This window comes from Conger conger, chromosome 2 (assembly GCF_963514075.1).
Source record: "Conger conger chromosome 2, fConCon1.1, whole genome shotgun sequence".
In the NCBI taxonomy this organism is placed as follows: Eukaryota; Metazoa; Chordata; class Actinopteri; order Anguilliformes; family Congridae; genus Conger; species Conger conger.
Window position 1 is genome coordinate 55,217,149 of NC_083761.1, and position 14,330 is coordinate 55,231,478.

At 38.5% G+C, this 14,330-nt stretch overlaps 1 protein-coding gene across 5 annotated transcripts; it reads right to left on the minus strand.

Annotated features, from left to right (window-relative positions):
* Positions 1-826: 826 nt before the first annotated feature.
* Positions 827-14,296, minus strand: LOC133121808 (RNA exonuclease 5-like). 5 transcript variants are annotated; one of them, XM_061231299.1, is made up of 20 exons: positions 14,194-14,296; positions 13,603-13,813; positions 13,398-13,504; positions 13,186-13,312; positions 12,752-12,896; positions 12,415-12,525; positions 12,071-12,159; positions 10,831-10,946; positions 10,258-10,396; positions 9,771-9,865; positions 9,483-9,585; positions 8,771-8,877; positions 8,572-8,683; positions 8,334-8,453; positions 8,104-8,241; positions 5,152-5,244; positions 4,580-4,787; positions 3,509-3,714; positions 2,502-2,611; positions 827-1,085 (listed from the first exon to the last, which is right to left on the minus strand). In XM_061231299.1, the coding sequence occupies exons 2-20, from the start codon at positions 13,738-13,740 to the stop codon at positions 1,025-1,027; spliced, it is 2,325 nt and encodes a 774-aa protein (XP_061087283.1). In that variant the 5' UTR covers positions 13,741-13,813; positions 14,194-14,296; the 3' UTR covers positions 827-1,024. The 5 variants fall into 5 exon arrangements, with proteins under 5 accessions (XP_061087283.1, XP_061087282.1, XP_061087284.1 ...); XM_061231298.1 differs by having other exon boundaries at positions 14,190-14,295; XM_061231300.1 differs by having other exon boundaries at positions 13,603-13,748; positions 14,186-14,295.
* Positions 14,297-14,330: the final 34 nt, after the last annotated feature.

A 14,330-nucleotide genomic window follows, 5' to 3' on the forward strand; every position in this document is an offset into this window, starting at 1 on the left:
CCGGGGACGACAGCTGTGCAGATCTAATCTTGGCTACACCTGGGCTGGAACCACCCACCTTCCGCGTCCCAGTCATAAAGAGGAATTTGAGTTGAGACTAGTCATAATTTAAATATCGATATGTGGAATTCGCGTTTTAAATAAGACAAAAAGAATTCTCGATATAATTAATTGGAGGTTAATGGCAAGTGAGGTCAAAATACAATTCGAAATATCTTAAACTATCTTTTGACGATTCATACATGTGCAAAACTACAGATATGTAACATGAATCCGGAGGCATTATTATATGTTAAAAAGTCTTGCCATAGTAGCCAATTGAACACCGCTAATCCCATGTAGCCTTTCATTATTGCCGCCTGTGTTGGCAATTCAATAACCACAAAGAATGCACGACTGTATAACGTGATAGGTAACGTTTGCAAGTGAATGATGCTTGGAGTTTTGACTTGCTATTAGGTAGGCCTACAGGGCTGCCAACTTTTGGAAAAGCGTGATATTCAGATTTTGCAAGACAATTGAGCGTCCGACAAGTGACATTGTCAGAAAGAAGCTAGAAACAACTAGCCATAAATTAGCTAGGCCAGGCCATTAAACTTGCACATGCTGTCGAAATTTAGGTACCCAGAGGCCGACTGTTCCAGATTTGGAAGGATTCTGGGTTTTACTCGGTGCAGTTATCCAGATAACTCAGTAATCCTGCTTTGTAAAACCGATATTTCCTTTAGTAGCGCTACAGGCTGTCTGTGAAACCAGCCCAATATCTACACAAGCTGGCTGTTATTCATGGTCTGACATTAGTATATTTCATAACAAAACAAACCAACAGATATAAAACAGAATTTATTTTACAGTTAAAATTGTGCAAAGAATTAGGATATTATGATCAGAATTAGGTTAGTTAGATTGAGTAAAATGCGTAAATAATGAAAACCAAAATAAGTTGTTGCAATAGGAAAGCACTGATGCGTGTTAGTGCCAGTTATGGTCCCATTCCTGCTGAAATCATGGAATTCTTCTTTGGTCACAAGGAAGAATCATTTTTTACTCCAATCAAACACAGACCTGGAAAAAACCCACTGGCCCTGGAAAAGATAATGACCATGCATAAGGCAAGTACAGAATAACAAAAATGTGCAGAACAATGTAGAATTATTTCAAAGAACGGCTTATGACCAGAGTACATGAAAGCAAAATGGAATATTGGATTGGATCACAATAGTTGATAGAATTAACTATAGTGTGCTTACTGAAAAATATACAAACACAATTGGAGAATTAGGCATTCACAATCAATACAAAAACATAAATAATTGTAATTAAATTCAATGCAAGCAATACATGTATTGGAGTAATAGTTTCAACACACAATAATAAAAACCTGGAATAGTGCAGCCAACTGGGAACCATGTCTACAACCAAAGACCATGGAGATTTGTTTAACAGTCCATTAACTGTATTACAGAGTGCTCCTATATTTCACACGCTCCTATATTTCACACAGTGTTATTTGGTACAGGTCTATACACTTTCCTGTTGAGAATCGATTGAGAAGCAGCTGTCATTTCAATCTGCACTTGACATACCTAACAGCCCCCTGCAACTAAGCCAATAATGTAAAGTGGTGTCAGAGGAAATCATGTTCAGAGAACATAAACACAATGTTACTTTGCAATCACGGTAGGATGGAGGAATAAAATATTAAAATGAACAATGTTCTCATCCTGTCACCTATAATTCATCTGTTGCCATTTGAATCATATATTCAATGCAGTTTTGTATGACTTATTGTAATTTGATTCACAGGATGACAATGACTGACAGGTGGTCATTTTCTGCTTTCTATGAAAGCAGCAATTAGTCTTTTACGCATTAATCACAACTAAAGCCCAGGAAATTATGCTAAAACAACTAAATTAGAGATTAGATAACCCTTTCATATTTATTTGAGAGCAGAAATTGGACATTATTATGTGCCATGTGTCTAGGGTTTACATAAAAAATAAAATAAAATAAAATAAAATAAAAAATACTATCAGTTTTTTCGACTGACATTAGTATAGTTTATTTACGGTGATCCTCAATAAATATGGTTTTGCTCGTTGTGCTTTGAGAGCTAGAGGTGTTCTGCCAGGAAGAATGGGGAAGCATTTACAAGCTGTTATAGTTGCCCGAGGAGGGGTTACAAAGTACTAACTGACAGTTCCCAAACTTTTGCACAGAGCCTTTTTCCATTTAAAATTGTAAGAAATGTGTCATGTTTAATGTTGTACCATTTAGAGGTTTGGTTCGCTTCTGTTCACTTGGATATTAATTGTAAAAGGCTTTTTGACCAGGGGTGCCAAAATTTTTGCACACTACTGTCATTACTGTACACACTGAAGAGGGTGAGCAAGAGAGATCCGAGTTCGTAAAAGAATGTCCAGTTGGAGCACTCCAGGATTGTCATGGAGTCAACTTAATAAACTATAGCCTCAAGCAATGACAGTGCCCTTTATTACCTTGTCTGCCCAGGAAGAAGAATTATACTGAGTGCCTTATCCGGGAGAGCCTTGAACAGTTTCCCCACTTTGCAGTCAAGTTTTCTCATCAGGTCTTTCACTTCACTCTCCTGTGTAGAGGCATATATACATTTAGAAGACAAGGGGCTGTGGCTATATAAGCCATTACAAATCACAGCTGAAACACATTACTACCAGAGTTGGACTTAAGGCCGGGAACTAGAATGTTTTCCCATTTCCCAAAAAAGTATGTGTATCTTGGATTTTCGCTTTTAAAAAATTGGGCATAAACACAAATAACCAATGCTGTCATTTAAGCCACAGGTTTTTAACATTAGCCTTTTGTATTCATATTGTATTGTATTTATATATAATGACAATTTTGCTTTACTGTGAACTTGACCGAGAGAACCTGCCCATTAATTTTGTTCACACTGCACAGCAAACAATTGTATTAGGCTGATCTCAGAACTCTGACATTCAGTCTTCTCATTTCCTGTAAAATAGTAGCCTATATGTCCATTATTATTATTATTAGGTACTCCCATCTAGAACCACATTTGGTCTCCAGAACAGCCTGAATTCTTTGTGGAATTGATTCAGCAAGGTGCTGGAAACATTCCTTAGGGATTTTGGTCAATTTATCAGCTACATATTCATGCTACGAAACTCCCATTCCGCCTCATCCAAAAGGTGCTGAATCATATCCTATGGGACTGAAATCTGGGGACTTGCCATTGGAATAAACTAAAGTCATCGTCCATTATTGCCCATGGTCAGCAGTAATGCTTAAGTATGCTGTAGTATTCAAATAATGTTCAATTGGTATTAAGGAGCCTAAAGTGTGCCAAGATTTTTCAGAAGAACCAGGATTATTCCAGGAATTATGAATGTTTCCCCATTCATTTAAAATAGAACATTTCAGGATATTAAACGCTTACTCAAGAGAATACAATGCACCACTTTAAAATCTTTGGGAGATATCTCTGTGCTGCAGTCTGACTCACATGACAAAGCTGCTGAACAGAGCAATCTCCTTCTTCAGATTCTATGGATTCGCCTTCTCCTGAGTTGTAGTCCACAGATTGATATGCCTGGCCAGTCCATGAACACAGGTGAAGCGGAGTCAATGCTTTGCACACCTTCATTTTTCCACCATTGGATTCTGCGGATGAACGTAAGGCAGCATCCACACTCTCTGCATTGTGATACTCTGAAATAAAAAAGCCATTTGAGAATTTAGAGGCTTAATAACGTCTATTCAGCTCATGGTCAGAAATAACAATACGTCCCTGCTGACTAATTTTCTGGGAGATGGTACAGTGCCTTGAAAAAGTTTACCCCCGTCCTGATTTCCTCTATTACTGCATATTTTATCACACTGAATGGCTTCAGATCTTTAGACAAAATGTAATGTTGTAACTGTGTAAGCAGGAAACACTGTACATATCCAATAGAAGGGCTGTGTAGATAGCTGATATATAATAGAATATACACATCAAGATTGAGGAAGGGTTCTGCCCGAAATGTCTGTGCGACATTAAAAACTATTGAACAAGCTGAGGTGTCCAGACTGACCATTTTTTCATTATATAAATGAAAAAGAAAATGGACTAACACCCATATCACTCATGTGAAAAAGTAACTGCCCCTCAGTTACTCTATCAGTCAATTGACCAAATATAATTGATAATCAGATTCAGCGAATTGAACACAGCCAGGCTTGATTACAGCCAACCCTGTTGAATCTAAACCTCACTCATTGAACCTTCAGAGTGAATTAGTCACCACATTCCATGAGCAAAGGAAATTCCAGAAGAGCTGAGAAGTCCTTGTCCTCAGTCACCTAGTCAAAGTACTGAATTTATTCATTAAATTAATGAAATAATCTTAAAAAAACTGTTTTGCATTTCCTCAGGTTCCCTTTGTCTAATATTACATTTTGTCTAAAGATCTGAAATCATGCAGTGTGAGCGATATACAATAGAGGAAATCAGGAATGGGTAAATCAATGCATGACACAGCACTCCTGTATAGCACAAACATGAAGGTGACAGAGGAATATGTTATTAACTGACTTATGAAAGCGTGTCTCCTGAGCTTTCCTGAGGGGGGTTTCTTGGGCAGGATCATGCACTTGATGGGACCAAACTGGCAGAAAACCTGAGAGATGTCTTTTTCAGACAGTCCTGAGACATATATGACATTTTCCTCCAGCAAATCCCTCTCCAGTTCCTTCAGAAAAACCTCCAAATCCAGTGTTGACTCCTTGACAGGCCTCAGAACCTGACAGGTAGACAATCATGACCCTCTGTACATAAACAGTTCATGCATGCATGCATATGAGGGAAACAGGTAGACCATTAAACCGACATTGGTCAGCGAATAACAAAGCAACATAATGCACAGTTAAAACAAATGGTTACCATTTACCTCATTACAAAAATGTGACAGCATGACAGCACATAATAATAATAATAATAATAATAATAATAATAATAATAATTGTGGATTCATGGAAAGCAAACAGGAGCATCATAGTGTCGTAATATACATGGGGGGATTTATTAAAATTATGCACACCTTGATTCCAAGCCAAATAATTACAGCAAAACAAACATAATGTACTTGCGTTTATCACAGTAAATACCTGGACAGAGCATCCATCCAGCATGAGGTCACCGAGTGAGTTCACAGCCAAGAAAGCTCCCTCCAGCAATTCAAATACAATGACTGCATGGGTCTAGAATGGAAGAGAGAAAAAATACTTCACCAAACTGGACTGTGCATCATGCTCTTTAACCCCTTAAGTATCACCCCTTTTCTTAACACAAGCTTGAAAATTATACACCGAAAATAGTGTCCCAGTACACAAGACTTTGCGAAAACTGAAACAAATTTAAAAATGTTTTATCTACTGAAAAAGAGGTGATCGCCGAATATTATCTAAATACTAATACTAATAGCAGCTAGTTTTCATGAAGAGTCATTTAAGCTTTACCATCTACTCAATCAATTCAAATTTTATTCTGGATATTTACTCAAATTTATTGAGGGATCAAAGTGTTCAAAGCAAGGTTCTCCTGGTCCGTCTGTCCAGTGCTGTTTTCCTGCCGTCCAACTGTCCCTGATTAGAAATCATGCTCAGGAGTGGGTGTCTCCCAAGCCATCCAGTTTCACATTGGCAGCCAAGGCAGTTCTGAATATGTGTTGTGACGTTACAATTGCGTGCATTCATGGGGCCATCAAACTGTCCTTGCTGGGAGCACACTGCTGACACCTAATGGGATACAGCTGGTAGGTAGTTCATAATACTTTGGCTTGCTTTAGTGGTCATTGGATCTACCAGGCTTGTTATTTGTTGTTTTCCAAGATACGTCTGTTTGCTGTAATTTATAACTATTGAGCAAGCTAGCGGAAGTCACAAAGTTTTTACAGGCTGGCTGTTAACTCATTTTTGTAAATTTTGGGTTTTGTCAATTTTCAAACTTAGGCTTTGTTTTTTTTTTGTGATCCATAAAAATAGATGATAAGAAGTACTATAAATTTTTTAAATTGGGAACACAAAATTCAGTGCATGACTTCTTGTGCCATAACCTGCTATAGGTCTGCCTATGTGTTTAACCATTTAAACAGTGTGAGTTTTTTTTTTTGCATTTTTCAATCACTCTGGTAACAGGATACACTGTTTGATAACGTTATAAATCACGGTTCAATCTGCATAAACTATTTTAAGATGCCACTGCTTTAGCGAGAACAGTTTCTTGTGGATGTGGATGGAAAAACAAGCATGGGGGGACCTTGCCTTCTGTGCGTTTTGGAAATCCATATACAACACAAAATTGTCAATGTTTTTTTCACGGAAATGGTCCAGCAAACCAAATGCATAATAATGCAATTCTAAAAATGTGCTAAGTCGGAGAAATGTCAATACAATGTCCATAGTTTACTTTTAATTTCTCTGGAGGAATTATCATTACTGTCCGTTTCACCGTTGCATACTTCTACAAAAGTATTTTTTATATGAATGGCATTATGTGTAGTTATTTGTCATTTTCTCTATAATTATTGCTCCAATTCACACGAATCAACCAGGCATATTCATTTTTTCTGTGTCTGGGACAGCCAATAAACTGCCGCTTCCCCATGTTCTGTTTGGAGCACAATGAGTTCATGTTATAACTTCAGCTCAGCCTAGAACCAGCTAGTAGTATGGTATCGAAGTAACGACTGAGAAGCATTTTAGCCAATTACGTTTCCAACGGCATCAAGTTTGCTACATGTAGCACTGTTTTGCCTGCGTGCGGAAACTGTAGCATTTTCAATACACACAATACACACAAAAAGTTTGACGTTGTACAAGTGAAGAAGACGTGAACACCTTTGGCTCTTCATTGGCATTTCATTCAGGGCATTTTCATTGACGTGAAATGTGAAATAGTGTTATGTGTTTGACTTGTTGATGGGGGTTGGGTATTTGACGAAAACTTAAATCAATGGACCTCAATTAATATATATTAGTATACAAGATGTTATTATTTTGGATTATTGGACTTATGTTTTTACAATCTTCTGAACTTGTTGCTGCCTGAGGAGAACAGAAAGAACAGAAGGACAGAAAGAGGTAGGCTGACAGGAAGGTAAATGGTAAATGGTTGGCATTTATATAGCGCCTTTATCCAAAGCGCTGTACAATTGATGCTTCTCATTCACCCATTCACCCATTCACCCATTCATACACACACTCACACACCAACGGCAATTGGCTGCCATGCAAGGCTCCAACCAGCTCGTCAGGACCATTTAGGGGTTAGGTGTTTTGCTCAGGAGCACTTCGACACAGCCCGGGCGGGGGATCGAACCGGCAACCCTCCGACTGCCAGACGACTGCTGTTACTGCCTGAACCATGTCGCCCCAAAAGTGCAAACACTTTTTTCAGGATAAAAAGTGTTGTATACATTAGAAAGCAATATATAGCATTTTACGTCATAAGACCCATACTATAATTTTGTCCATGTGTCCTTTGGAGTCTCCAAATTTGTTTTTTTGAAAAGTGCCTAGACATGGCTTCGAAAATATCGCCAATGTGTGACTATTTTCTCTGAATGCTTTTGCAATTAAGAGCTTGATATTGGGAAGGCACATGTCACTTTGTTTCATAATATGTTCAGTCAACCATTCAGTCCATAATTTTGTGATTTGTATCCCAGTTTGGCATTCTACTACAGTGTCCTCCTGAATGGACTGCATTTGCACTGAAACAAGGTGAGGTAACAAAACAGTCCTTGTGCCCAAGCACCTCAACACAAAGTAAGTCACACTTCATATAACTTTTTGTGCCACAATACAGAGATCCCATTGACAAACAAATTACTATCCATGCAACAGTGAAGTCTAATAAAGACCCATATCAATATACGCACAATCATACATCAGTAAGCAGAGTATGTGGGCTTCCTTCCTGTAAGTGTGAATCCAGCACGGGAGCAAAGTAGCAAAATGCATGGTAAAAGATGGATCACTTGTTGGTCAACTTAAACACAAAAATACAGTCAAGGACAGCCTGTACAAGTACAGTGTAACATAAATAATTCAACCTACTCTCTGTGTTGTGGTTGTCAGCCTCAGAGATTGAATGGGCCCACAACGCCGAAACAGCTTCCTCACAGACTTCTCAGTACAGTCCTTGGGTAAAGGCCCCACATACACAGTGCACATCTCTCTTTGGCGGGCGAGCATCTGGAACATGACAAGAAAAAGTCCTTAATCAGAGCAATGGTATGCCATCAACATAAGGATCTTTTTTTTTCTAGCCATGCAATAAAATGTACCTTCTGATAAAGGCAATATTTCTTGGCATCTGACAAGGTTTCTGTTTTCTCTGCAAACGAAGAGAATTCAACAAGGCTGAAAAAACATGATGGTATCTCCCTTTTGAATGAGGACAGGACCTGCAGAAGAAAAAAAACCCATACAATTCAATACAATCATGACTATCATGGAGATATGCTCATATTATCTGTAACAAGACCTGGAAAAACCTCTTCCCATCAGGGTGCGAAGACTAACCTCTCGATCCAAGCTGCACGTCAACTTCTTACTGGTCTGTGACGCATCACTCCCTGGCACTCTGGAGAAATGAACTGCTGACCGATTTGTAAACTGGAGGGCATCTCTGAACCTAAGAGAGCACCGTGTTAACACAAAGCACAACTTCCCACTGCAAACATTCTGTTCGGTTTGATGCTCAGCTGCAAATTAGCCACACCTGATCTTGCTCTGAGGTGGGTCTGGACTGTGTATAGACCCATTCTGTGGGGTCTCCTTTACTGTGCAAGTTCCTCGCCATATTCCATCCAAATCTAACTCGACAACCTGGGGAAAATATAGATTTTATGAGATCTGAAATCACAATCATTCTGTCTATGCATAGTGAGGATATTTTGCCCTTCTCTCTGGGATCAAATGCAGGACAATGAAGAACATGAGGACAACTTTTCTTTAGAGTTTTCATGTTTAATACAATGCGCAAGGCAGAGACAAACACAGAACATTCTGGCAGTCTGTTCGGAGAATATCTCTACCCAACTTGTGTGTGTGGTCTGTTAAAATACAGTTCACGGTCATACATAGCAAAGGGCTAGCATCGTGGCTAGCCGGAGACTACGTGTTTGCATTCCATTGGATGAGCCATTTAGCAAGGATATGTGACATCCCCTGCTGCAGACAATTTACAGAAAATAGTCATATCACAAGAATACACATATTTACACTCACCGAGCACTTTATTAGGAACATTTTTACTTTAGTACACCTACTTATTCATGCGATTATCGAATCAATAGAGAATCTATTAAATACCTAATAAAGTGCTCGGTGAGTGTATATAGATATTTGTGATATCGATACAGCTAGCAAAACCGGGAAACTATCAGCATCTCAGCATGACTCAAGTGCATCAGAAAAAAAATTGTGCTTGCCTTTCTGGGGCCTCTGTTGATGAAGTACTGAGCCAACTGCAAGGCAGCCAGAGCATCCTCTGTAGGATTGTGCCCATTGTTCCCTGCACACTGGATCTTCTTGCTGTGAATTATGAAGATAACAGTGGTGCCAATAAGGGTGAAGATACCAGAAATGTGAACTTGCACTGTGAAGTGAAAAAGCAAATGATTACCTCCAAAGGAGACTCCTCTTTTACAGCCTGAAAGCCAAAATCAATAATTACACAAAGAATGACAAATGAGTGGAGGCACAAAAAGCTTACTCACTTCAATACAACTTCTGCCAAAAACTTCAGTTTAAACCTCTGGCCAGACGCCCTTCTGTACAGAAGGGAGGTGTCAATGACATGAGGGTGGATCATCTGAAGGAGAAACAGAAGCATTTTTAAGAGATACTGTGCAGTAAAGCCCGTGGCAATCATTGGGATCACTGCATGGCAAATAAAAACATTTTAACTTTTAAGTTCAATCCTTTACTCTGGGGAAAATGTTTAACTGTCAATTTAAAGTGCAATGTCATGTTAGGCATTTTAATAGCAGTGAGCTTTCCCTTTAAATAGTTTTCAGATGTGTACCAAGTTAGTACATCTTTTTATGGCTGCACAGAATACTACTGCTGACCAAAAAATGAAATTCCTTATTCCTCCTTATACATCATCCTATGTAAACATTCTTGCCATTTTTGATATGTTTATATATTATATTTGTTTATTATATTATATATATTTATATATAGTTTAACTGCTGCTCTTACGTTCAAAGCCTTCAGGTCATTGTCGAGAGAGTGGCCAACAAGCACTGCATCTCGGGGCAAAACTTCTTTCAGCTTGACCTGGACATCCTTCAACCTTGTCGTTACCGGTTTCAGCAACGCTTTTGTTATTCCTGAATACCTTGGAAGAGTATAGAAACATAGAAACATAAACGACAATCCACTGAACCCTTCTTTCCAGCATCACCTCAGCTGAACCCAGAATCTTTCATGGCTGTAAATGAGATCCAGATCTTGGGGGGGGGGGTTGCCCAGAAAATGGCTGTCAATTTCTAATCTTCAGCCACCCAGTACTTTATAAGTGGTGTTGGCAGATGCCCGTTGTGAAGGTAACAGAAAACACACAGACATGATTTACACAGAAAAGCCTCAAAGCATGGTTTTAACATTTAGAACTGCTGAAGTAGATCAAAATTTCACTGATGTCCAATGTCTCTGCATACAGGACACTATGCAGTCTCAGAATGTTCTGTGTTCTAGCTTTACTGCAATTTCTTAATTATACATCACAACTAATTGTAACACTTTTTTACATGAGCAATGGCACTTGGATACCTTGTACAGTAGTCAATGATTCGTCTCTCTGGCTTTACCAGCTCATCCAACACACAGCAGCCCCCACTGTCCACCAGGGAGACACGCGTCACCTCCTTTCCACATTCTGTTACACACTAAGGCACAAGGGGAAGGTTTAGAACCACAAGATTTTGTTATGAGGCAGAGTTTGAAAGAACTGACTCATAGTCAAGACAGAATAAAACATCGCAAAACTTATTCGTTGCAATACACTCATTATTGCAATATGGATGTGTCTGACTTCTGAACTGCAGGTCAACATTATTTACACCAGCACTTTGAAAACACAGCATATTTTACTGCAAATAAGGGAGAAAAAGAAAACTTGCTGCTGAAGGCCCATATACAAAGAATTATTGGGGAGTTAATGCAGGAAACTGCCAAAATAAAGGAGTCACTTGAGCAAGGGAGGGATACAAATCAATTAATATCAGAGAATGGCAGCCGTTATGTATAAGAATTCTGGACAAGCCCATTATTTTGATTACCATGCCTATAAGAAATCTCATTGATCTGAAAGAGGGACTGTGTGGGATATGTTTGGAAGGGGCGTCAGTGACTAAAGCTACTGCACTTTCTGCTGGGTTAAAATATCAAACTGTGGGAAAATTGACTGTTGCTACTTCAGAACATCTTTCTACTGTCCTGTAATGTAACACAAAACTAAAATCAAATTATGCATCAAGATTCTTGTATTTGCAAGGCCAAGATGATCAAGATGTCCTGCCTGTTTTGCTTTAGTGCTGTATAAAAATGAGAAGAGCAACTTATACTCATTGAAAATTTCATTATTATGCATGACTTCATTAGGCAGAACAGAATGCTGGAGCAGGAACAAATAACAGACAGCAACTTAAAAGCAGCTTGTACTCTGCATGATAGATTAACTCCTTAATATCGCCCCTTTTCTTGACATATGATTGAAAATGACATACCAAAAATAAAATGGTTACTATTCTTGAACTCTTTTGACTACAGGCATAAGTCAAAACACATTCCAGAATTAACATGCTATTTATTATTCAAAAACAGCTGGCTCATTTATAAGCATACTGAATAATAATACAATATTTTGATGTTTGATTAGATCTATATCATGAAGCCCTAATTCAAAGAACAATTTCTTAGGTATTTACAAGCATATGGTTTATAGTATGCCATTGTTTATGGCATGGCAAACCTCCCTGCCTGAGAGTTAGTGCAACGTGGATCAACACACCATTTCGCAGTCAAGTCCATAGAGGGGGCTGCTGTCTGTGACATGTTCATCACTATCAGTGCACAAAAACGATTCACAGCCGGGATCTCCTGAAAGGTTAAAAGAAGAAAATAAATTTTGAGAATATTCTGCTTGCCACAACACTACAGTATACTTACTCAACATATAAGCACACTATTTTTCTTTATTCATACTGTGCTTTTCATACGTTGCATTTAAAGTGCTTTCTAGAAAATATTCTAATCAAAAGCACCCAGAATAAATAAAGCATACAGAGAAATACAGCATACCAATAAATACCGTTTCCGATTTTGTGGTTTACATCTTTACATGAATGCACTCACCCTTCAAGGGGAAGGCTTTTCTGCCCATCTCATCAGTGCTTAACAGGTACCTGGTGAGACCCTGTGCTTCTCTACCATATTTGTGTGTAATCGGGTGCCAGTTTAGATGTCCTGTGAAGAAAGAACAATGCACAGCAAGCTCATTTCAAAAACAGACATTGTGTGCCCATTAATGGCAGACAAGAGCAGTGCATTTTATTGTTCAAAGCATTGCACCAGCAATTTACAAATGTATATACATATTTTTTAGCAATATTATAAAATACCTCTATTTAGAATAATACCCCTGTAACATACAGGTCACATTCATACACATTGGCCTTCAAACGCATCTCACCTTCCTGATTTTCCTTGAAGTTGTTTTTTGGAGCAGGGCCATTTCCAGCAAGTATTGGACCAGTACTTTCTGAAATACTCAGCTCAGTATTAAAGATATCGGACAGCAAGGGAGAAGCTCCAAGGGAATTCAGAAAACTGCATCTCTGACAAACAAAATAACAAGTAATTAATATGTGTCTTTGCTAATAACGGTTAATTGTGAAACTATGATTACACTCCTCTATTAGAAATGACAATTCAAACAATAGCAGTCATAGCACACAGTAGCCCTATTCTGCCATAAGACTGAAGCTAAGTGTAAAATTGTGGCTTTTTAATACTGGACATGGATGTAGAAACTCCAGTTTACAGTGTTTATCTGCCAGAAGGGGGCAATCGCTATATAGCAAAGCTGCTGTAATTATAAGTGACACTTATACATTGTTCACTTACAATCCTGTACCTCTTTCTGAGATTTTTGAATTGCAGGTGATATTTGTAAAAATGGAGTTGTCCGAGGCCTTCCAAAACAGTAACATTAACTCCGGACACATTATTCTGGTTATCCAGGTGACACCAACTGAAAGAGGGGGAACAAAGTCATGTCATGCAAGTATAAAATAGATTTTCGAAGATTTCAACATTTTCTACGGCTCACAATATACCTTGGTTGTTTCATTCCCAAGGAAGCAAACACAATTAATTCGGTTAGCTGTTTCTGCGTGATAGGTTCCTGGATATCGTCCCAGGACAGTGCCAGACGCGGAATGCCCTGTTAAACACATTCAGGGAATTTAATGGGGTATACACACATTTCGCTTTTCAATACTTAAAGGGAAATACTGAAAATGGACACGTAGACTTGCTTACCTTAAATTCCTGAAGCTGTAGATTTAATTCTGAATCCCCTGTGTTTTCGTCCAATTTCCTTGCTTTCTTAACGATGTCTCCGATATCGGAGATATCATTTCTCTTCCGTTTATGTCCACACGTGTGTGAAAAAGCCATTTGGTCGACTGGACGACAAAAACAGACGAGGCAGTAGACCAACGTGTGATAAAACCATTCGTAAAAGAACAACCTGCAAAAGGTGTTATAACACAATATTTATTAGCTAGCCAAGTATTTACTAGCTAACTCTGAGAGATATCTAGAATCTCTCCGAGTTATCACAACTGCTGATGCCTTCTAATCGATTCTATAGTTATTTACATTATTTATACATTTTCTAGATGCGATGAATTATAAGCAATACTAGGATATCTAAATTAAATTAAATTCTGGCTAAAGTGTAGAACACCTTAACGTTAGCTAATTGTTGGCCATTTTGCTGACTGACTAGCGTTACAGTAAGTTACAGTAGGATATACTACCCCTGTCCTTTAAGTGGATTTCAGTCCCTTCATCCATGAACGATAACAGTTAGGTAGTCTAGAAGTAAGAGGATTCCTACCCACATGCCTTGGCAAGTAGTTGTTGTTTCACACAAAAAAGTTTGAGTTCATCGCCTCTTGTATACGAGAGACTCATAGAAAAAAGGACTGACCATGCTGGCTTGGCTTCCGACCGAATTCGATTAATAATCCTTGCAGACCAAA

What these genes read in the sequence shown, in the direction of transcription:
- LOC133121808 (XM_061231296.1), bottom strand. Translation starts at nt 14,262, where the DNA reads ATGAGTCTCTCGTATACAAGAGGCGATGAACTCAAACTTTTTTGTGTG. An exon ending in CAGGAGACACGCTTTCATAA is followed by an intron (nt 3,715 to 4,579) that starts GTCAGTTAATAA and finishes TTTTTATTTCAG; the next exon opens with AGTATCACAATGCAGAGAGT. An exon ending in CTTCTTCCTGGGCAGACAAG is followed by an intron (nt 1,086 to 2,501) that starts GTAATAAAGGGC and finishes TATCTTTTCCAG; the next exon opens with GGCCAGTGGGTTTTTTCCAG.